Source organism: Furipterus horrens, unplaced genomic scaffold, assembly GCF_987537825.1.
Source record: "Furipterus horrens unplaced genomic scaffold, mFurHor1.1.pri manual_scaffold_5, whole genome shotgun sequence".
NCBI classification, from domain to species: Eukaryota; Metazoa; Chordata; class Mammalia; order Chiroptera; family Furipteridae; genus Furipterus; species Furipterus horrens.
This window is the reverse complement of record NW_028327175.1, coordinates 164,233,254-164,259,503: the sequence shown is the minus strand read 5'-3', so window position 1 is coordinate 164,259,503 and position 26,250 is coordinate 164,233,254. Positions and strand designations below refer to the sequence as shown.

General features: G+C 34.4%; 1 protein-coding gene across 1 annotated transcript in view; it reads right to left on the bottom strand.

Moving 5' to 3' along the window:
* ADK (adenosine kinase) overlaps positions 1–26,250 on the bottom strand; it is a 648,653-nt gene that overhangs the window by 197,973 nt on the left and 424,430 nt on the right. Inside the window, exon 7 of the mRNA XM_090278245.1 lies at positions 2,731–2,901. Coding sequence (XP_090134371.1) covers positions 2,731–2,901 — 171 coding nt within the window. The remainder of the gene's footprint in view (positions 1–2,730; positions 2,902–26,250) is intronic.

Genomic DNA, 26,250 nt, shown 5'->3' with positions numbered 1-26,250 from the left:
ACATTCCATTGTATGTACAATTGACACTTGAATAAAATGCGAGTCAGGGGTACCAACTCCCACATGTAGTTGAAAACCTTCGTAAAATTTTTGACTCCCCCAAGACTTTACTAACAGCCTACTGTTGACCAGAAGCTTTACTGATAACATAAACAGTCAATTAACACATATTTTGTATATTATATGTCTTATATACTGTATTCTTACAGTAAAGGAAGCTAGAGAAAAGAAAATGCTAAGAAGAAAATCATAAAGAAGACAAAATACATTTACAGTCCTGTATATACTTATTGAAAAAAAAAAAGTCCACATAAGTGGACCTGCACAGTTCAAACCCATGTTGTTAGAGACAACTGTATATTCCAGGTAAATTCTGTTTATCCATTCATCTGTTGAGGAACAATATTTGTTTTTTTCTAACTTTTGGCTATGTGAATAATACTGCTAAAACATTGGTGTACAAATATTTGAATCCCTGCTTTCAGGTCTTTTGGGTATATCAGTAGAAGTGGACTTACTGGATCATATGGTAATAATTTCATATTTAAGTTTTTGAGGATCCATCAAATTGTTTTCCACAGCAGCTGCAGCATTTCAATTTCCATCATCAATGCGCAAAAGTTCTAATTTCTCTACATCCTTGAAAACATTTGTTTTTTTTCCATACTTTTGATATTAGCCATCCTACTGGGTGCCAAAGGGTATCTTATTTTGGCTTTCATATGCATATCACTAATGATTAGTGATGGTGAGCATCTTTTCATGTGCTTACTGGATTTTTTTTTTTTTTTTTTTAGAAATGGTTACTTAAGTTCTTTGACTATTTTTGGATTAGGTTGATTGCTACTGTTGAAATATATATTCTGGTTATTAATCTCTCATCAGGTATGTCATTTATAAATATTTCCTTCCATTCCATAGGTTGTCTTTTTCACTTGGTTGATAAGAGTCATTTGATGCACAAAATTTTAATTTTGATGAAGTCCAATTACCTTTCTGTTTGCCTGTGCATTTGGAGTAATTTTTTAAAGTGAAGACTATTTTGATATCATTAGCACTTTCTGCAAACCTAATCATTTTATGGCCTGCATTCTACTATCGTATACCTCTGCCAAACATTTAGCACTGTTTCCTGGTTGTATAAATGCTTTAAATCTTTTTTTTACATGTGTCTTACAAATGCAAGATATTTTTAAAGAGTTTTCTGTGTGCTCTGCAATGTCTTTTAAAGCTCCTCCCATTTCATTCCTAATTAAGTTAATTTGAGATTATAAAGTCAGAATTGAATTTTTGGCATTTAATCCTCTCAAGTTATCTTTACATCCAAAGTGTGATTCTTTGGAATCATATTTATTTTTTTTAAAGTTTTTAAAGTTTGTCTTCTTAAAGTCTAGAGCATTTATTTAAGTATTGCCAGTCTGATTTTCTCTGACTATAAGGAACTCTAAACATCAATTCCCCCCTCAAATTCTCAGACTACAATGTCAATGACCAATTCTTTCATGTTACTTAAAAGGCTAGAGTAGCACTTTTCCTAGTTACTTCCTTTACTCTTCAGAAAATAAAATTGGCAATAAAAAAATCTAAAACATAGATTTTAGTCAAATGAGACTTCTAGCAGATATCTAGGAGTTCAGGCTTTTAGCAATATTTCTTGCCATTATATCAGTTTGTGAATCATCAAGAACGTAGCATCTCCTTTGATTTGTTAGTGCCTTAAAAGATACTCATACCATATTCTTACTAAAAGTCACCCATCTTGATTTTATAAATTATTCCCAGGTTAAAGTTAATGTTATTCTAGGCAGATAATACAGTCACCTGATTTAAATACAAAATCAATGATATAATCAAATTACGTTAAAACCATGGAATTAGAATCAGAAATGACTTCTGGGATTATTAATAGAACACCTTCAGTCCAAGATTCATGAAATCTAGTGTCACTGCTTAGGTCACATGAAGATACACCAAGAGTCTCTGTGCTTCCCTATTTCCTAGATTTTTAAAGTATACAGGCTAAACAGAAGCTATAATGAGCAAAGAATTATTTTCTACTAATTTAGAATTAAAGTATATTCTTGGGAAAAAGAAAAGGCTGCAAATGTTTAATTAAAATTCCATTCATCACCATCAAATATACATACAAATATTAGCAAAAATGACACTATTAATAAATAAATTTAATATAAATTACTGCATTTACTCATAATTTATTAAATTAAATAGATTCACACTTGGAAGAGGTACTTAAATTCCTAAAATATTTATTTTAGACTAGATGTCTCTTATCTTAATCCATGAAAATTGCTGAGGAAGATCTTATTTTACTGGTCAGAAAACAAATCAGTTCCTGTTAAGGGGCACTAAAAGGGGTGGTGATGAAAGTGATTTTTATCGTGGCTGTGGTCATGGTTACATGTGTTTTATGCATTTGCAAAAGCTCATAGTACAATGAAAAGAGTGAATTTTCTATATGTAAATTATAAACCTTAATAACCTAACTCTTAAAAAAATATTTTTATTGTGTAAGAAATTAGCACATATTGAAGAAAATACTGAAAATGCTGAATTAGAGTGGTCCAAACTTAGGCAGTTTTGTTGTATAATTTTCAAATATATTTATGCAAATATTTTGTTTTTATTTATATAATTCTAAACTTTTACCCAAACCAAAAATAAAAAAGCCCAGGGCTTTTTTGGGGGGTGGGGGGTGGGAGAGTAACTTACCGTCTCATTTCCAAAAAGTATGTCAACATAAGGCATAACTTTCATCAGTGATTCCTTGTAGAACTGACTAATAAATGGTGCAGACAGGTTCAAAGTGAAAATTTTGTTGCTCTCAGAAGCATGGTGAGCTACTTTTAACACCGACTCTGGTGACACGGTAAGAAAAAAGCCCTGGGTAAAGAAAATAAGAAAAAAATTAGAAACGCAATCTCCTCAGAGTCACTCCTAGTGAGAACAAAAGCAATCTACACAAAACATAAAGTATATATAATACTTTAAGAGACAGTTATAAAATACAAGGCAGAAAATATCAGCATTTGATTAGAAGAAAAACGTATCACATGAGTACTATATACTTGATATATATCATTATGCCAGAATATAACTCCTTACTTATTTCCTATCAGATCTGTAACTCAATGATAATTCTGCAAAGCTACATAAGAAAAAATATTTGAAAGGTCACATTGAAGATATCAATTACATTTAAATTAGAAAAATAGCAATGAAGGCAGATTGTATTCTTCTAGCTTCTTAGAAACACTTTGTGTTCTTGTGACATGACATTAATTTAAAAATAAAATTAATTTACTAAGTTAGTTTGTTACCTTATGAAACATCTAGAGAACCAAGATGGCAAAGGAAGCTACACTAACCTCCTTCTAGGGCCAAAATAGAATTATAACTAAATTAAAGAAAAATCATCCTGAATAAACAACTGAACACTAGCTGGAGAGAAGCCTTATACTCAAGGACTTATGGAAGAAGCACACAACCACACTGAGACTGGTAGGAAATGCAGAGGTGCGAGAGGGCTGGATGGGCTCCTATGAGATGAAGTGCCAGAGGGATAGTTCAGTGGCTGGAGGGTGCCTCCTGAGAATTGTGGGTTCTACACCCAAAGCTGGACTCCCCAGCCAAGAGTACAAGAACTGGGGGGGCATGGGGGAGGGACAACCAGAAAACATCTGACTGTGAAAAGCATGAGGGATTCTGTCTGCCAGAGAGAGATATTAGAGATGCAGAGAGCTATTAAAGGGCCAATGCACAAAATTTCATTTGCAGTCACTTTGCATGGGCTCTGGCAGAGGGCAGGCAGAGTGGACTAGAGACGCATGAGGAGAGTCTGGGGTGGGTGACTCTGGGGAGAGAGATGAAGGATCAGCTGCCAGGATCCCTGTGCTGAGTTATGCCCCACACTGCAGAAGCCATCTTTCCTGGGCAAAGCACTCCCCTACATGTAGTATCATCTTAAGGGAAAGCAATAGCTTCACCTGCACAAATCTCTCTCACCCCACCCTGTGGAATGTAAGCCAGGCTTCTCAGTATAGGTGGAGGCTATTTCAGTGATTAAGCCTAACATTGAAGGCAAATTTCTGGGAGCTTTGAGACTTTAACTGACACTCAACTGGGCCAGGTGTTGGTAAAAGCTGAACTTGGTGCATAGCCTAGTTCTTTTTGCACACACCCAGGCCCAGCAGAGGGAGCCATAAGCTATGGATTGCTGACAGCTACAAACAGGTTACCCAGGGCCGGTCACAGGCAGTGTATGATAAAGGTCTACACCTGAGTCTTGGCAGATCTATCTAAAACATAGAAAGAGATATAAAGAAGCAGCTAAAATGGGAAGACAAAGAAACAGGCCAAAAAGAAAGAACAAGAAAATTCTCCTGAAGAATAACTAAGCGAAAAGAAGGCCAGCAATTTATCAGATATAGAGTTTAGAGTAAACACACAAGAATAAATTCAAAATGGATTAAAGACTTATATGTTAGACCTGAAACCATAAAAATCCTAGAAGAAAACATAGGCATAAAATCTCGAACACTGATTGTAGTAATATTGTATCTGATATATCTCAGGCCAGTGAAACAAAAGAAAAAAATAAACAAATTGGGCTACATCAAACCTTATGAAACATCTGAACTAAAATTTTTAAGAAGATCTGAATTGGAAATTTCAAATAATGAGAAAATAATTCAGTACTGAAATATGAAAATATTTTAATTAAAATTTCATATCAGGAAAGCTACATTTTAAAATGCTATTTATATATATCTGAAGCATTAATAAAAGTCTTTAAAATATACCTATGTTTTTAGATGAAAGAAAGTACATACAAGCAAAAACATGGATGCTTGTATAGGAAATTGGTTTGTTGGTGAACGAGTTTAGGAATACATAAAGGGCAATTGATAAGAAAGTTGGGTAGGCCTGCTGGGTTACCACACAAAGGGCCTTGAGTGGCTGATTAGTAGTCTACTAGGTGGGGTAGTGATGCATGATGGGTAATGAAGTTTTCCTTGGAAGAAATAACAGCTTGTAAAAGAATTTATAGGAATGTTAATATGGACAGCAACAATTTAGCAATAGCCAATGGAACTCTACATTAGGCTTTATAAAAAGATATTATACTGTGAGTACTGCTTTGCAATTGTTTTAAGATGTGGGAGACAAATGAGAATAGAGTCAGGAGACAACTGAAATTTTGAACCTGGTTCTACCATTAATAGAAAAGTCAGAGTAAGACCTGACTTAGATGGAAATAAACAGTGTTTAATTGTGTTTATACTATATCTGAGGTGTTATGAGATCCCCTAATATATATCAGGAATGTTGGCTTCAGGAGACAGCATGAAAGGAGATGGTAAAAGTTTTATTGTAATTACCAAGGAGGAGAATAGAGAAAAAGAAGAGGACAAAGAACAGAATGGAGAAGAATAAAAATTAGGGGATAGAGGAAAGGGAAAAAAGGAAAGAAGAAAACAAAAGAAAGGCAAAGGAGGACAGCAGAAGTGATGAAAGGAGAATCAAACAAGGGAAATTTCAAGTAGATATATGAAGCTACCCAATGCTATTAATAGGTAGAGAAAGAAAAGACTGAGCAAAAGTCACAGGATTTGATGATTAGAAGAAGGTACATAGTTGTTAAAGAAGGAATGAGAAAGGAAAGGTAAGGATTTTAAATTATTTTGGGAGATTTATGAGTGAATAATAATAAAATCATCTAAGATTTACTGAGAAATTGTTGTGTTCCAGGTACTATTCTAAAAGCTTTATGTATATTAACTCAATTATTATAATTTTTTCCTTACATAAAAACTATGAGGTGGATACTGTTACTATTCTCATTTTATGAACAAAGAAGGCAAGATAGGAAAGAAAGTTAAGAAATGTCCTTCAGGTCATAATTTATTTGTAATGGAGCTTGGTTGGATTCAAATGACTCCAGAGATAATGCTCTGAGTTTGAGTAGACAATAGAGAAGAAAAGAGCAGAAAGATAATTTTAGTTGGGGAATGGAAGTGGAAGAGTCGTTTTTAAAAAAGAAACAACAAGAAAGTTTGAGCATTTTGCTTTTCAACGAAAAGGAGCTAGTGGAGAAACAGAAGAATGAAGAAGCAAGAGGCTGGAGAATCAGAGCAAGGGACCAGAGGAAGTGAGGGCAATGGGAACTACAAGGAAAGAGGAGCAGCTTACAAATGGAAGAGTAACCTTGAAAATGTAAAGAAAACTTCTTTTAAAGGTTATCAAAAAACCTATTGAGGGACTAACTATTTCCATCATGCAAACTTTAAAGTTTAAAGACAAAAAAGGATGGTTTCTATTACTTCCAATTTTTTAAAAAAGATTTTATTTATTTTTAGAGAGAGGGGAAGGGAGGGAGATAGAGAGGGAGAGAAACATTGATCATTTTCTTCTCTTACCCATCCCAACTGGGCACTGAACCCACAGCCTAGGCAAGTGCCCTGACCTGGAATTGAACTGGTGACCTTTCGCTTTGTGGGACAACACCCAACCAACTGAGCCATACTGGTCAGGGTTATTACTTTCAATTCTAAAACTGAATACTAAAAAGTTAATTTTGTGGCAGAAGTCATGTGCAATCGGATTTATCTTTGAAGGGTGTATTGCCCTTATAAATTTTGAGATAGTAACAGATAATTTTACACTATAATGGTCTTTATTATTTTAAGGTATTGCTAATAACATTCTAATAAATTTTTTTCTATCACAAAACATAATATTTTATCATCTCAAAATTCCAATACATTAATTCCTACCAATATTCAATTGTTCTAAAAGGTAACAAATCTTCATCTTAGGTAACATTTTAAAAATGTTTTCATTTTACCTTTTCAACCAACTACCACATCATTTGCAAACTATAAGCACCCAATCTGCTTCCTTTGCTATTTCTGTTACTTGGAGAATTAAAACGAACAGTTTATATAGCATCTTGTCTCCATAGTAATATGTATGTTCTTGCTTTTTAGTCTGTCATTTAATGAGGAGAATTTAAAGCCCCCCAACCTCCATTTTGCCCCACACTGTTCCAGCATGAAATAAAAACCTCCCAGAGCTAGCATTCTGCCAGCTGTGGATTAACCACAGACAGCCATAGAATGGTCTACATAAATAGTAACCTGGTCAAATAATTAGGCTTCTCACCAACTTCAGACTGAAAATTTGATCTGTGCTAAAATACATCTGATTGTAATTTACGGTTACAGAACAGTATGCCCCTGGAGTTTAAATTTGGCCTCATTCCAAATGTGTGCAAGTTGTATGTGTGTTTTACTTTAAAATGCAACACAAGAGTATTGTGATGTGTATAGTATAACCCCTATTTTGTGAATTTTATAAAGAATATACAAAAAACTGTAAGCTTTTAAATGAGGCAGAATCACAATTTAAATTAATTCCATTTTAATGGTCTCTTATTTTTCTTTAAGTAAATATTTAGTATTTAAACAATTTAGGATTTGTGCTCTGTCAGAGTGCAAAGACTTAAAATTGATGCCAACCATAATTTTTCTTCTTAGATTTATAACCTTTGCTAGGCCACATGTTCCAGACTGTAGTATCACTGAAAATAAAAACAGTACCATTATAAAAAATTTTCCCAAGTGTTAGATTTGCAATAAAAACAGGCCAATAGCTTATATGGCTATAGTTTAGAAAAATACTGTCTATAATCAAGAAAATCTTGTGATTTTTAAAATTAGGGATTTCAGTCTATAAGTTAACCTTACTACTCTTTGTCCCTATGAGCAACAAAAAGCAAGGTGATTTCTAACAATAAGAAGCTGGGTAATGTTAATCGAAATTGAGCATGAAGTGAGACAGTTTTATCCATTAAAATGGAAAACAAAACAAAAATGCAAGAGTAGGAGGGATGGGGAAAGACTAAGGCAGAGCCAAAGAACCATTTTAGCAGAGCCAGACTTAATGTTTGGAAATCTCAAATATATGGATTTGTTATTTGACCACTCTGTGGATTTTTCAGGGTAGTTTAAACACAGGAGAATGGAAGACATTAAGCTGCTTAATATATTAAAAGTATAGGAGATGAATTGCTCATTTTGCTCTTTACCAGTGTTTACCTTAATTCAAGGTGATCATTTGGAGTTCTTTTTAGCTGTCCTTAAGAGCACAAACTCTTTTTATTATTTCCATTAACAACTATCTGACAAATAGGGGTGTGTGTATGTGTATACAAACACATCTATGTAAATTTTAGGCATTTATAATCTTGGAAGTATAAGAATATCGATTCAAAAGGAAATAAAGCTATGCAGAGTAACCATGCCTTATGATGATCAACTGTGAATACTCGGTGATAGAGAAAGAAAGTCCTTTACTTAGAAAAATAATCTGATCAGAATACAACAGGGCAGAAGTACACCATATTATTTTTAAATATTCAGATCAGTGGATTTTAACCTATTTTGGCCTATCTAGACACACATGTGCATAAAATTTTACATGCAGTAGCAGTAGGAGTGGGTCAGTAATCCCTTGAGGCTCATCTATAAATAATAGGTAAGCATTGGATTGGACTGAAGGTTAAGAACTTGTAATTTGGTTTCTTTTCTTGAAAATACAGAACCACATAAATACCAGTTTGATTGAAGAGTTTTCTTAAAAACAACAACAACAACAAAAAAAAAAACAAAAACGTAGACAATCTATAATAAAAGAGAAGTAAATATCAAACTTCTGGAGTGGGAATGACTTTCAAGCCTGGAGAGAGAAGATTATCTAAAGATTACTATACAAAAATTGAAATCTTTAGTTGTCTTCCAGTCCCAGAGTGGGTGTGGAGGGGAGAAAACAAAACACCAGGGAAAATGTCTACAGTAAGTGTAGTAAAGGGTTAATATCTTCAGTCTATAAAAAACTTTAAAGTAGATTAAAAATTAAACAAATATTAGGACACCAACAGATAAACCAAGAACATGTAAATGTATTCCATTAAAGAGTAAGGGAAATACACAAGTAAATAAATATGTAGAGAAATATTCCTCTCTAGCAATTTGAGAAACAGCATGGTAGTATTAAATGATGAAGAAATGTTTGTGAAATTAATATATTAATACTACTGGTGGGAGTGCTACTAACACCGTTTTTCAGAAAATAATTTAAAAATACACATGAGAGAGAACTTTCAGCCAAGATGGAGGCGTAGTCAAACATGCTGAGTCTCCCTCACAACTTAGAAGGCATACAACTACCTCAAAACTAGAGACAACCAGAAGTTCCAGAAAATGAAGATGATGGAAGTCTAGAAAATCAAGCTGCACAGAAGTCCAACAAACAAAGATATAAAGAAACACTCATCCAGACAGGTAGAAGGGGCAGAGAGAATGCGGTGTGGTGGTCATAGCAGCGGCGGCAGCGGCAGGCTGGCGGAAAGCACAGTTACACCTTTTAAAAAGTCAGGCGGGACACCTGGGGAGCGTTCCCAGCTCCTCACCAGACCACGCAGGTCACAGTCCCAGCGCCAGGGAAAATCAAACCTCATTTCTTCTGACTGTGCAAATAAGTGGGGGTTGGGGCGGAGGAAGAAACTGCCAGTCTCTCAGCAGAGCCCGATTGTTTAAAGCACCCCCACAGTCCTAGAACATCCACAGACCCATCCACTCTGGGAATGACAGCCAGGGCAACAGCTAGAGGGGCACCAGTCCCATACGGAAGTGGGAGAAGTGCCTGAAAAAGAGGCGAGTGCTGGGCAAGTGGCATTGTGCCCTCTCAGACCCTTGACCCACATATAGCACCTAAACGTGGTGAAACGGGTTGCCCTGTACTGACGAATCCCTAAGGCTCCGTTCCTTACAATGTAACAGGAGCGACAGCTCTACCTAAGACACAGAGGCAAACAAACACAGGAGCCTGTCAAAATGAGGGGACAGAGAAGTATAACCCAAAAGAGGGAACGGATCAAGGTTCCAGTGGGAGAACTAAGCGACGAGGAGATAGCCAACCTAACAGATGCAGAATTCCAAACACTGGTGATAAAGATGCTCACAGACTTGACAGATATGCTTGAGTATGGCAAACACATAAGGGAAGAAGTAAAGTGAAACAAAGAAAAATCCACACAAAACCAATGGTGAAGGGAAGGACACCGGGGTTCAAATCAATGATTTGGAACATAAAAGGAAGAAAAAAACAAGTCAACCAGTACAGAATGAGGAAACAAGAATTGAAAAAAATGAGGAGAGGCTTAGGAACCTCTGGGACAACTTTAAATGTGCCAACATCTGAATCATAGGGGTGCCAGAAGGAGAAGAGGAAGAGCAAGAAATTGAAAGCTTATGTGAAAAAATAGTGGAGAAAAACCTCCCAAATTTGTTGAAGGAAATAGACATACAAGTCCAGGAAGCACAGAGAGTCCCGAACAAGCTAGACCCAAAGAGGATGACACTAAGACACATCATAATTAAAATGCCAAAGGTGAAAGATAAAGAGTATCCTAAAAGCAGCAAGAGAAAAGCAGAGAGTTACCTACAAAGGGGTGCCTATAAGATTCTCAGCTGCTTTCTCAGAAGAAACTTTGCAAGCAAGAAGGGACTGGCAAGAAGTATTCAATGCAATGAAATGCAAGGACCTACAACGAAGATTAGTTTATCCAGCAAAGCTATCATTTAGAATGGAAAGGCAGGTGAAATGCTTCCCAGACAAGGTAAAGCTAAAAGAATTCATCATCACCAAGCCATTGTTACATAAAACGTTAAAGGGACTTATTTAAGAAAAAGAAGATAAAAACTGTGAACATTAAAATGACAACAAACTCGCAACTATCAACAAGTGAATCTAAAAAATAAAAATAAAATCCAACTAAGCAAACCAGAATAGGAACAGAATCATAGGTATGGGGATCATTTGGAAGGTTATCAGTTGGGAGGGGGGAGGGGGAGAAATCGGGAAATGGTGCAGGAATTAAGAAGCATAATCCTTTGGTACAAAATAGACAGGGGGAAGTTAAGAACAAAATAGGAAAAAGTGAAGCCAAAGAACTTATATGCACGACCCATGGACATGAACTAAGGGGGGTGGGATTGCTAGAGGGAAGGGGGTACTGGACAGAGGGGACAAAGGGGAAAAAATTGGAACTACTGTAACATAATTATTAAAATGTACTTTAAAAAAAATACACATGAGAAACCATAAACAAATGGATAACCTTTGACCCAATAACTATACTTCTGAATTACATTAAAAAATAATCAAAAATATGGAAAAACATACATTCAAAAATGTATCAGTATACTATTTATTTCATTGAATCTGAGAGCAATGTAAATATTCAATGATAGAGGAATAAAAGTCAAGTAAGGACTAGCATACAAACTTACTCTAATCCTGGCTATTGATCATTTAAAGTGTGGCTGGTGTAATGAAGGCCTGAATCTCAAATTTTATTTAATTCTAATTTAAATATAAGGAACCACATGTAGCTAATGAAGCACATGCAATGTGGCTAGTATGACGAACTAAATTTACATTAACTTAAAAATGGAAGCAATGTAAAATATTTTTGGCTAAACACATTTTTATTGTTTTAGTAGGACCACATTTCATTTTTTGACTATTGTGAGGTTAGCATGACTGAACTGACTCTGTCATAAGTAAAACAGATACCATTTCAAAGATTAAGTATGATAAAAAAGAGGTAAAAAATATAATAATTTTATATGATTACATGCTGAAATGAGAAATATTTCAGGTATATTAAATTAAATACAATATATTATTAATATTAATTTTACTAGTTTCTTTTACCTTTTTATTTTTTAAATATATGTTTTGATTATGCTGTACAGTTGTCCCACTTTTTCCCCCTTTGCCCCCCTCTACCCAGTACACTATTTCCTCACTTATCGCGGGTATTATGTTCTAGAATCCCCCGCGATAGGTGAAAATCCGCGAAGTAGGAACCTTACATTTATTTTAGTATTTATATGTATTTTAAGGCTTTATATACCCTTCCCACACACTTATAAACCATTTCCACTCCCTTATTAACCTTTTTCACACTTTTATAAACACTCCTTATGTTCTTAAACATATTCTACACTCTTAAACCTATGTAACTTTAACAACATACGCATACAGCACTGCAAAATCCAGCGATGTAGTGAAAAATCTGCAATAAATAATTAAATATAATATTTTAAAAAATCCCGCGATATAGTGAGGCCATGATAAGTGAACCGCGATATAGAGAGGGACTACTGTACTCTCTTTTTCTCCAGCAATCTGCCCACTCAGTTTATGTCCACGGGTCGTGCATGTAAGTTCTTTCGCTTCATCCTTTACTATACTATTCTTAACACCCCCCCCCCATCTATTTTGTACCTACCAATTAAGTTGTTAATATTTGTAAGTTTGTTCTCATTTTATGTTCATAGTTTAGATCATCTTCTTTTTCTTAAATGTGTCTCTTTAACATTTCATGTAATAATGGCTTGGTGATGATGAACTCCTTTTATCCACCATATGTGAGTGTGGGACTGTCCCTTCTGCCACAGCTGCTTGTCGAAGCCACACCACCTCTCTGCCCCATTCTTCGCCTCTCTTACCCATCTGGATGAGTGTGGCTTCTTTAAATCTTTGGTTGTCTGACTTACATATAGATTAATTTTCTGATGGTTCTGGTTATTATTTGTTTTTGAGATCTAAGGTTCTGTGAGCGGGTGAAGCATGCCTGCCTACACCTCCATCTTGACTAGAAGTCTAATCTTTTTACTTTTTTTTTTTTTTTTTTGCCTTCTTCATCGATGCATGAGCTGAGTGGTCCACTGCTAAGAGTCATCTTTTTACCTGTTTAAGAAAATTTGTAATTGCATATGTGGCTTGTATTATATTTCCATTGGCTAGTGTTGCTTTAGAGAATATTTTGAAGATAGTAGCAGTATTCTTTATGAAAACTAAGTTGCAGAGTAGAAAATGTTTATGCCACATAAACATTAAATAAAGCATAAGACACACAAATAGTGTGAACAAAATAGGGTTATAAACATTGAATCAATAGGAAAAAAACTAGAAGAGAATACATCAAAAGTAAAAATGGTTAAATTTGAGTTTAAAGATTATGGAGAATTTGCCCTGGCCAGGTGGCTCAGTTGGTTGGAGCATCTTCTCATAAACCCAAAAGGTTGCAGGTTTGACTCCTGGTCAGGACACATACATAGGTTGTGGTTCTAGACCCTGGTCAGGGTACATATGGGCAGCAACAGATTGATGTTTCTTTCTGCCTCTCTCTTTCTCTTCTCTCTCTCTCTCTCTCTCTCTCTCTCTCTCTCTCTCTCAAAACCATAAAACATATTATCAGGTGAGGATAAAAAAATTATGGATAATATAAACATTTTTTATTTTATAAATTTTAGTAATGTGGTTTGATTACTCTTCTGATAAAAGTTGCTTAAAGGATGAAAATACTTTGTTCACTTAAATCTCTACACAAACAAGAGGTGTGTATAAATTGTGAGAAGCTTGCTTCAATAAGCAACGAACTTCAAGAGCAAATAAACTGCTGGGAGTAAGTCTATATTCTTCAAGTAGATAGGTGGCTGAAAAGGAACAAACTAAATATAAGATTAGTGACTTTTGTAAGTACAAATCACTATTCACAGAAGCAAAAGTGAAAATAAAGAAGGATGTGTGATAACAGAAACTATTTGGACAACCAGAGAGCCCCACCAAACCTAGACTAGCACTGATGAGAAACGGCTGAGAGTACCAGATGCTGTGTCTCAAGATATAACACTGATGTCTGATGTCTGTTCTAAAGAACATAATTAGTCTGTCTTCCATGCCATATCAAAGGTGCTATAGTAACACTAGTCACAGAATGAAGCTGAGAGAATGAATAAATTAGAAGTCAAAAATAAATTCAACATCAGATAGCATGTTTTTCTTCCTCTTAATGGGTCCTACATGTTTTGTAAGTCTCCCAGAGAATGTAAAATGTATTTCTTTGCAGGGGTGGGAATCAAAGATGAATTATGACAAAATATAGTTTGTATTTTCTTGTAAGGGAAATACTGACTTTGACAACCATTAAGATAATGTATAAGTCATTTACAATTACGATGTTATGATATGTACTACTTCGTATCAATGGCAGCAATAGAATCGTTGGAAGAAGAAAACCGGAACAAATATACTAGTGAATGCTGTAACGCTTATGTCACCACTGATGGAACGTAATGCATCAATGGAATAAAATAATTCACTTAGATCTTCCTGCCTATGTGGCTGCTTTTGGAAGCATCAATGAAGTCACCCATTTCACATATATTTTAATCTTTTAAGGACTAATATACTTGCAATCTTAACTATATGATGAATTTAGAAGTCAGCTTTTCTTTCTCTTTCATCCAAATAACTCCCTCAAAAAGCATGCAATAGGAAGCAGTAAGACGAACTGGAAAGAAGGTGGGTTGAAGGGGGACATGTAGGAGCATATATATCACAGCTTCGCTGAAAGTGAAACAGAGTGTGACACATCCTGGAAGTCCATTTCTAGGGGAAAGGATAGGAAAAATGTGGTGAATGCACACTATTCCACAGAGATTAAAAGCAATAAACTAGAAATATATACATCAGGTTGGAAAACCTATATAGTTCATACTTTTATAATATAAACACATGTGCACATATCTAAAACAAGATACATTTTCCAAGGATATAACACTCATTAAACACATGAGCATACCCTTTGTGAGGAAAGGAATAGTAGTAGGGATCAGATATGATATGAAAAATAATATAATAAAAGAGGAGCCATTCCTAAGACAAATGATAAAAATTTGACAAGATCTGAGAAGGATTCACTCAATTCTCAGCATCAGAGGGTTTAAACAAACAAGTATACTTATTTTTAACATTTTTGCCAACATGAGTATGTAACTGTGATTTTGGGCTATTTAACTTCTCTAGGCCTCGTTGTTCTCATCTGAAAACTGGAAGTAGTGATACCTATTCAAGGTTGTTATGAGAATTAAATGAGTGCTTAATACAATGCCTGGCATAGTATATGAACCCCAGACATATTTAAATGTTATTACTATTATTTCTGTAGTAATATCAAGAACATTAGAAAGTTTTGTTTTGCTTTTTTCCATGAATTTTAAGTTTTATGTTACAGCTGTTAGTTACAATGCTAAATCAAAGTACGTTCTTTAACTTCGATATAACAGTTTGGCATTTCCTTTGAAATACAAATACATAAAACAAAATCCATCATTCCCTTTACAAAAGCTCTCCCTGTCTCCTCTCTCCTTGATTTAATCATCCTATATCCTGCTGACAGATTAATCACCTTAATCACTCTTCTTTTCCTAGTAAATTAAATCCAAATGCCTCACACTCCAGCATTCAAAGCTCTTCACAATATTTCAACTTACATAGTAAACCAGCTGTAACCTCTATTACTCCACAGCATATGTCCTTGCTTCAGTCATACAGAATGATGTGCCTCTCCCAAAATAAATCCATGTATCTGAAATATCTACTACCTCTACTTGTTGGAATTTTACCCCTCCATCAAGGCCTATTTAAAATCTAACTTTCATCCCACAAAGACTTACTGGATTCCCACCAACATATGTACTCCTTCCTTTTTTAAACTCCATAATATGTAATATTATGAAATAAATAACCCCAAATATTTATTTTATTTTACTTAATATAAGCAACTTGCATTTGTCTTATCCTCCTAACTTGACTGTAACCTTTGCTACAGCACAAAGCACAGTGTACATTCTACCAATAATTTAAAAATATCTGATTAAAACTGTATTCAGACTCTGGATATGTTCCCCCGTAACTAAAATGCTATTAAAAAAAATAGGACTGCTGCATTTCCACATGCTAAAGGAAGAGTATATTTATGTTAGAGTTGGACAACTCTGTAGTTCAGAGAATCTAAAACTTTCTTAGTTCACAGCACCCTTAGTGTATAAGTAATTTTTTATGATGCCCTAAGACATACTCAACAGTTCTGTTTTTTGAGTGTTTTTTATTTTTGGTCATGGCCAAACAGGAATATTATACTATATATAATCTTAACAACTTAATACTTGGCTTAAAAAATAATACATATAGATTGAAAAAAAAATTTTTACTTCATTCAAAAATAACCACAGTATTTACTAATGGGATATGGCACTTCACAACTCTTCAAGCCTTGGATTTGAATAAACAGTGTAACCCTCGTTTCCTGTTCCACACTGCTTTTCAGGAGTGTGTGTGTGTGTGTGTTGAAATCACAGCAACTATTTCCAAAGATAAGACATTATCTCAAAGAATGTATTGCAATTTAATGATGAGCCTGTGCATTACCCTGAGATAAATATTCAATTGCACTCTTCTGAGTTTGCTGTAGTACTCTGGTGTGTCTCGGTACACAGTTTTGGAACTGTAATTTTAGTTGAAGAAAATACCTTGACAAGCATTTTTGAGAGAGCTAAAACTCTTCTTGGGTACTTGTATTAAAAAACGGAAGTAATTTCTGCATAAGCTAGCAGAACTAAATCTGAGTACAGGTCTAGCATTCTGAAGAGCAGAAGGGAGAGGATTTCATAAAGAGATGGCCTCTGACTGGACGATGCAGTGGCATGCCCTAACAACTTTAGTAATATTGATACCTAGTAATCAAGTTCTATTTGTTTCCTCTCCTATGTAGTGTTATAATTCCTTTCTATTAACTTAAACTTTCCATAAAAATGAGCTCTTCATCTCCCAAATATGTGTAAATAATTTTTATTTTTCTGCTCAATGAAGTTTGAATCTAAGAATTATTATCTTTGTCCACAAATCCAATGTCTAATGGCTTATCAATTTTAACTCTTAAGAAAAATAGAAAACAAACAAAAACTTTATGCTGTAGGTATACTTGAAACTAATATAAACTAATATTAAATTTAAACTGTAGTTGAAACAAAGTTTTAAAAATTAAATAAAAATTTAAAAACTAAAAATAAAAAAATTTTAACTCTTTACTAATTTAAAACTCTGCCATCTTTCTTATTAGCAAGACATTATTAGCATTAATGTCCTATTAATACAACCCTCATTACTTTGTAAACACTATTGTAACGGTTTCCTGTTTTGGCAAAGCTCCTCTGCTCAAAAATACTAAGTGTCTCATTTCCTAAACAATTTGTCTGAAGTTCCTGACATGGCATTAAAAAATCTCTAAACCAGACAGTAATCGCTCTTTCCTATATTATCTCTGACAATTCACCTTCATGAAACTCTTACTGTGACTACACGGGGCTTCTAGTTAGCCTACTCGTACATACATATTTTATATCTACCTATATCTTTTCCTTTGCTGGTTATATTATTCTTCCAAAACCTGATCTTAACCTCCTATTACGTCAACAAAAGCAAGGGTTGGCAAATGTTTTCTGTTAAAGGCCCAATAGGAAACATTTTAGGTTTGTGGGCTGTATGACCTTTATTGCTGTTACAGCATTTAAAGCAGCTATAGACAATACATTAAAAGAATGAGCATGGTGTGTTCCAATAAAACTTTATTCACAAGAACAGGCAGTGAGCAATCTGGCCCTCAGGGCATACTTTGCTGACCTCTGAATTAAAGGTGTAGAAGAAAATGAAAACAACCATTCAGACAAAAAGAATGTTGGAGAGGATATTAACAGGAAATCCAATGTAGGGTGGTAATGAGAACTAGCTTCCTATTAATGTTGGGTTGGCCAAAAAGTTCATTTGGTTTTTCCCGTAAAATGGCTCTAGCAGCAGCTAGTTGTCTTTAACTTCATTTGAAACAATTTTGGTAGACTCTGTTGTGACAGCTGTCATATCAGCATGCATTTAAAAAAACTTTATCAAAAATGGTGAATTTTTGTGCAGATATTTTAATATTGAAGATGGAAGAAAATATGCAACATTTTGGCATATTATGCTTTATTATTTCAAGAAAGGTAAAGACGCCACTGAAATGCAAAAAAAGATTTGTGGAGGGTATCAAGAAGGTGCTGTGACTGACAGAACATGTCAAGAGAGGTTTGTGAAATTTTGTGCTGAAGATTTCTTGCTGGACAATGTCCACGGCCAGGTAGACGAGTTGAAGTTGACAGCGATCAAACTGAGACATTAATTGAGAACAATCAATGTTATAGCATGCGGGAGACAGCCAATATACTCAAAATATCCAAATCAATAAAGTTATTGGTGAACACAAAATATGTGTCTTTTATTTCACGGAAAAAACTAAATGGACTTTTTGGCCAATCTAATAATAAAGAGCATGAAGAAATCGAAAGTTAAAGAGGATTTAGAGAGAAGGAAACTATGTAATTATATTTCCTAATGTCTTCTCTTGAAATGAGAACATCTATTTTCTGTGACTAGCACTAAATCAACGCAAGTCCTCGACATTTAGTATAACATCCTATTTCCAGAAGGTACTGTGTTATCTTGTTTTAGTTGTTGCTGCTCTCCATCTCCACCCCTCAATCCCACTCATTGCTTCTCCCTAGATGCACTTGAAGATAACTGTTAAAATAGACCCTCCAGCTCCCATGAGCAGGGCAGGATCATTTATATAACTTTTATACCTTGTGTGTTCTTATCTATTGGAAGAAACAAAAAATTGTCAAGTGATCAAATGTGATAACCAATTTTCTTGAAGACAATTTTTGAATTTTTAATTGTAGTGTATCTTCCTAAAATATTAAAAATATCAACAGATAAAGCAGCATATGATAGTTAAAACAATGACTGGACTAGAAATTCAGACATTCAAATTCTGATCTAGGTTTTAGACAAGCTATTTTAAAACATTTGAGTGCTATATTTAATCTTAATGAGTTTCAGTTTCTTCTTTTATAAAAATGAATGGAAATTGGGTGGATAATCTTGAGAGGCCCTTCCACCTCAAAAATTCTAGAACTCAGTTAGGTTTTAAATAAATGGATCTTTTAAAAAATTGATGTAAAATTCTCATAACAGCCTTAGTCATTTTAAAGCAAACAAACTCATTTAATACATTCACAATATTGTTTAACCATCACCTCTATCCAGTTTCAAAACATTTTCACCATCCCCAAAAAGAAACTGCCTACCCATTAAAAAGTTACTCCACATTGCCCCTAGCCCCTGGCAACCACAAATCTGTTTTCTGTTTCTATAGATTTACCTGTTCTGGATACTTCACATAATTTAAATCATATAATAGTAGATCTTTTAGGTGTGGCTTCTTCCACTTAGCATAATATTTAAGTTTTTCACATTGTAATACATAGCATAATGATTCCTATTTATGGCCAAATAATATTCCATTGCATGGATAGATCACAATGTGTTTATCTATCTCTCTGGTTATGGACATCAGGCTTTGTAATAAATAATACAAAGATACATGTATCAAAAGTGTACTTTAGAACAGATTCTGAGGCGAGTCCCTTTTATCCATAATTTGACAAGTCTTATAATTAGACAAGTCTTCTGATGCATACTAACTAATTCATTGAGGTTTTAGTAAAAACTTAAAAAATACAAAATTCTGTTTAATATTTAAAAGTTTATGAAATACATGGGTGAGGCTCTGAAACAGAAGTAATAGAGAACATAAGTGATCTTTAAGAACCTACACTGAGATGGTTATTCTTTTTGGTCATATTTATCTTGAAGTGATCTAAATAGTTAATGGGAAGCAAAAAGTGATTTGTCCCATTACTATTTGACAGAGTTGTTTTAAATCTGAGTTCAAGAATGGCAAAAATGCAACTATTGGAGTAATTGTTACGGATTTCTGAAGTTTGCATTGTTTATTTTTATGAAAGTATCACTTAATAAATGGAAAATGACTAAACTAAAAGCTATTGTTTTATCATATAAGTAGTCAATGTTTCAGATTTTGATAAAACCTAAATTCAAACCATTTTCTGTGTCATAGAAAAGAGCTAAACTGACAGCAAATGCATTTACATTGACCTTGATATTTTCTTCTTAGGTGCTGCCAGCACATCAAAAGAAAGGATTGACTGTACACTTGAATAATTTCTTTATTGCTGAAGCCAACCCTGACTGATGCCAGATTAGGATCTATCCACTCACAACAGTAGCACAAGGAGTCAAAAAGGTAAAGATACCCCTTCACAACCTTCATAATATTGGAAGCTCTTTGTATGTTAATTCTATTTTTCATATATCATATATTACTTAGACACCAATTGTCTTCTGGATTAAGTTGCATGATTCACTATAAATTTTAAAATAAGAAAAGTAATGAAAATGCATTGTTAACACCAATATAGGACCACAGTTCTGAAAGTGTAATTCCTGAATCAGAGGCTACAGTTTCACTGGGAACTTACTAAAAATGAAAAATTTAGGTCCTACCCTAGAACTACGGAATCAGAAACTATGGGTGGGACATGGCAATCTGTATTTTCACAAGACCTCCAGGTGATTTTGATGCATGTTAAAGTATGAAAACCACTGATATGGAATCCTTAAAACTTTTATCCAACATAGAGGAACTCAAAGTTTTTATGAAGATGGTGAAAAAGGGGGTGGCCAATTACAAAATATAAAACTTTGCTGTAGTGGAGGAAAAAGAGGTTGTGTTTCTTTGTTCCAAGAGGCAGTTCTAATATTACTGAGATCAAAAATTAGAATTACTTTCCCTGCAACTATAGCACTGGTCTGAACAAAGCCATTCTTCTATTATTTGGTTTATATACAGTATTCCCTCACTTATTGCAGGTATTACGTTCTAGACACCCCCCCATGAAGTAGGAACCTTACATTTATTCTACCCTCTTAAACCTATGTAACCTTAACAACATACATATACAGTACCGCAAAATCCTGTGATATAGCAAAAAATCTGTGATAAATAATTAAATAAAATATTTTTAAAAATCCCGCAATACAGTGAGGCTGCGATAAATGAACCGCAATAGAGAAAGGGACTACTGTATTGGGTTTCCAAGTTATTTCCCATGATAACAGGGTATGGCAGTTAAAACTACTTGATCTATTAACCCATTTTGCAGATGAGAAAATCAAAGCCCAGAGAGGCTGCTTTACTTGCCCAAGGTCATATAATCAATGATTTGAGGAGAGACTACAATTCTAGTCCACTGACTCATATGTCTGCTTATTTGTTTGTTACATACCCCTGTCAATTCCCCAATTAATAAGACAAGTTCAAAAGAAAAAGACCAGGATCAGGGAAACTGTAACTCAGAATAGGTTAAGTTTTAGGGGGAAAAGAAATACGGCACAGGGGTCTTTAGCTCTGAATTTGTTCTAAGTTTTTATTGACAGCCAAAGCAAAAAGACATCCAGTTACTTAGTGTTCATTTCTAAAAAGATGAAAAATACCCATTTCATATGAGAAACATTTGGTTCTAAAATATATTTCTCATATGGTGTTCAAAATATTAAACACTGATTAATACAGAAGATTATGTTGTCCTCAACAACTTCTCCATATTAAGGTTAGTCTATTTACTGTTTATATACTGTAGCATTCTTCAATGAAGAATGAAAGCATTGATATTGAAACAACTCAATAAAAGTAATGCAAATGGGAGTAAAGACTAAGCAAATAGCTTTCAGATGGTCCAAGACTAAAATGTGGTGTTTTTAGAGAAAAGGATAGACTACATATTCCTAAAATAATTATGAATATCAATTCTCTCAAGCAGGTGAAAAATAAGTGAATAATGGACAATTGGTGGTTTTAATGTCTATAAAATTCTTCTCATTTGGTACATGTTCCATAATACCATGCAACCCACTTTATTATAAAGGTTTTAAAATTAACCAATTTCATAGATCAATGGAACGGAATAGAGAGCCAAGAAATAAACCCATGTCTCTGTAGTCAGTTAATATTTGACAAAGGAGCAGAAGCATAAAATGGAGTAAAAATAGCCTCTTCAATAAATGGTGTTGGGAGCTCTGGACAGGTACATGCAAAAAAATGAAACTAGACCAACTTACACCATACACCAAAAGAAACTCAAGATGGATAGAAAACTTAAATATGTTGTGACACCATATAAGTCCTAGAGGAAAACATAGGCAGTAAAATTTCTGATATCCCATGGAGCAATATTTTCACCAATATACCTCCTGGGGCAAGGAATATAAAGGAAAGAATAAACAAATTGGACTACATCAAATTAAAAAGCTTCTGCACAGCTAAAAACAAAACATCAGGAAAATGAAAAAGGAACCAACCATATGGGAAAACATATGTGCCAATGATACCTCAGACAACGGTCTGACAAAATATATAAAGAACTCATATGACTCAACACCAGGAAGACAAACAATCCAATTAAAAAATGGTCTAAGGATCTGAACAGAGACTTCTCCAAGGAGGACATACAGAGGGCCCATAGGCATATGAAAGGATGCTCAACTTCACTAGCTATCAGAGAGATGCAAATTAAAACCATAATGAGATACCTCCTCACACCAGTCAGAATGACCACCATTAATAAATCAACAAACAGCAAGTGTTGGCAAGGATGTGGAGAAAAGGGAACTCTAGTGCACTGTTGGTGGGAATGCAGACTGGTGCAGCCACTGTGGAAAACAGTATGGAATTTCCTCAAAACACTAAAATTGGAACTGCCTTTTGATCCAGTGATTCCACTGCTGGGATTATACCCAAAGAATCCTGAAATACCAGTTCAAAAGAACCTATGCACTCCTGTGTTTATAGCAGCACTGTTTACAATAGCTAAGTGCTGAAACCAGCCTAAATGCCCATCAGTGGATGAGTGGATAAAAAAACTGTGGTACATTTACACAATGGAATACTATGTAGCAGAAAGAGAGAAGGAACTCCTACCTTTTGCGACAGCATGGATGGAACTGGAGAGTATTATGCTAAGTGAAATAAGCCAGGTGGCAAGGGATAAATACCATATGATCTCACCTATGAGAGGTATCTAATGGACAAAACAAACAAATGAGCAAAATAGATCCAGAGAAGTGGAAATAAGGAACTGAGAGTGACCAGAGGACAAATGGGAGGGTGATAACAGGGGAAAGAATGGGAAGGGTCTAGTCAAGGAACAAGTATAAAGGACCCATGGACATGGACAACAGGGTGTGGGAGCCGGGTGGAGGGAGGTTGGGCAGGGCAGGGGAGAGAAATAGGGAAAATTTGAGACAACTATAATTGAACAACAATACAATACAATACAATACAATACAATACAATAAAATAAAGATTCCAACTAAAACAAATAATCCAGATGATAAAGGTTAAATAACATAACAGAGGACTTAGAAAGGAGCATTCTAAACAGTATAAGTATAGCCTGGCCAGGAGGCTCAGTTGGTTGGAGTGTCGTCCCATATACCAAAAGGTTGTGGGTATGATTCCCATTCAGGGCACATAGACCTAGGTGGTGGGTTCAAGCCCCAGTTGGGGTGTGTCAGAGATTAAGAAAAACTTAATTGATTGCAGCAGTCCCTTGCTATATCGTGGTTCACTTATTGTGGCCTCACTGTATCGCAGGATTTAAAAAAATATTATATTTAATTATTTACTGCAGGTTTTTTGCTATATTGTGGGATTTTGCGGTACTGTATACATATGTTGTTACAGTTACGTAGGTTTAAGAGTGTAGAATAAATGTAAGGTTCCTACTTCACGAGGTGGTCTGGAACGTAATACCCGCGATAAGTGAGGGAATACTGTATAGCTATTTCTACCTACTGATAGATTTTAATGAGAGAGCATTGAAAAGTATGGAATTGGTTTTAAGACAGCATTTCTGATTCCAGAGTAAAGATATTCCTGCAATACTCTTCTCAAAAATTACCTCAGAACAATGTAGAGAATGAGAAACTAAAACAAAACTCCTTTATAAAAAAACTAGAAGATACTGACAATCATAGATTACAGTATGTGAAGGCAGAAAGTACATAGAGAACTGGTAAGTACAAATGCTTATAGAAGGAGATTCCAACAAGAAACAAGCTGAGTCATCCAAAGAACCCTAGGAAGTCTGCAAAATGGTAGAAGCAGGTATCAGTGGGGTTGAAAATTAGGGAAGATAATGAAGAGTTGACCTTTCAGATTCCATTCACACCCTATATAGCCAGACAAATATCTTTCTCCTCTGCAGGATAATGGAGAGAAGTTAGGGTAGGAATGAACTGGAAAGGGTTCAGACTCAGGAAAGGCAAGCATAAAGGAGGACAGAGTTTAGGATGAAGTGTTACATTGTTAACAGGCTGAGGTAATGATGTAAAAATCTATATGTCAAATAGCCAGCCTTCAGGCCCTTTCCATTCCTACTACTCAGGTTTAAATTAACCCATGCAGAAAAACTGGAGGCTCCAATCTTCTCAGGAGAAACTAAATAGCCATGGAAAAGACATACAAATTACCTCTCCTATGAAAAAGCTGTCTTTCATTCATATACTACAAGAAGATCTTGTGCATAGTCTAATCAGGTATTTAATGCATCACTCCTAAATATAAATAAACAACCAGCATTACCAAATATATGAGAAGGGTATCTAACCGAATGTGAAAAAGTGGCATAAAAAAGGAATTCCAATGAACACAGAAAATGGGGGGAAAATCAAGAGAAAATAAGAATATTAGAGGACCAATCCAGGAAGTCACATTTCTGACTAATAGAAGTTCCAGAAAGAAACAGAAAAATTGTAGGAAGAAAATTATAAAATAAATTATATTTTTCTGAAGAATTCATCAGAACTTTCTTATTGTCTAGATTTATAGAAACCAATAAGTAAACAGAATGAACTGAAGAAGACCTAGACCATTGTTGTTTACCAGGAAATTTTAGAAAACCAGAGATAAAGATAGATTATAAATGTTTTGACAAAAAGTTTAGATCACAATGGCTCAGGAAAAAATGGAGTTAGGCTTCCCAAAACAACCTTTGAGGTTAGAATATACTAGTGCAATAATTTTAAGATTCTAAACAAAATCTTCCTAGAATTCCATATGCAGCCAAATTATTCATCTAGAGTGAGAGTAAATGATGGAGATACTTTGAAATATTTAGGTTTCTAAATATATCTCTCTGTATTCTTTCTTGGAATGTTAATGAAGAATGTGGGCCTATAAAACAAAAATTTAATTAAGGAAGAACTCATGGGACTCTATAAACTGAAGATTCAACACAGATGAGAGAGATGAAGACACTTTCAATACGATAGTAAAATCAAGTCCCAGGTAAAAACTTGGAGCAGAAAATAAAGAGCCTCAGAAGCAAGGTTTTCAGGAAAATAAAAAATAAAGCAAGTCAAAAATTACTATTACTCTTTAAAAAATCCAATGCACAGAGAGTAAGAGGCAAGAGGTCAAGTATTGTAAAGCAAATCTTTTAGTAAAAAAATGTTTTAAAATTAAGATGGCAAAATATTAGTAATTGTTGAATCTCAGTAATGGGTAGATGAAGATTCATTATATTATTTTTGTATACTATTAAACAAACATACTCTGTATATGTTTGAAAACTTTTGTAATAAATTAATAATTTAATAAAAAGAGATGCACCAAGTAAAGACATTTTATTCACTCAACACTCATTGAGCATCTTTTATGTATGAAACAATGTGAAAAAGGCACTGTGTGATCTTTATCTTAAATTAGAACTATCAAGATTTTTATAAATAGCTTAAGTAGTAAAGATAGGTTTTTATTCTCTAAGTCAATTTTAAGTAGATACAGTATTTAATATTTAATTGACAAATGCTTGTATATCATTAAAATCTTACTATTAGAATTTTATATGGTCATTATTTTGGATGACTTAATGTACATTGTTGAAATGAAAAGAAGATATTCCATTCCATAAATAAGTACACAAGTAAAAATGAAAATAATCAGATTTATGGATGCCAATTTGATCTAACACCTGACACTTCAGTGTGTACAACACCATTTCCATTTCAGAAAGCAATCCATGAGTTACTAAGAGTGAAATCAACAGAATTTGCAAGATAGAAGATGCTTTTGGGATCATTTTACTCAACCCTACCAGGAGAAAACTAAGGCAGAGATCAAGTAACTGACTTGCCCAGGGATTTAAAAAACAAAAACAAAAAGCAATACTTTGTTGTCAGGCAGAGATGAATGGTATTGAAATCTTTGGACTCTTGGATCATTTCAATTAGGAGATCTAGGCTGAGCCAGTGCATTGGATCAAAGTTGTCTTTCTCTTATTTACTAGCACGTTGGGAATT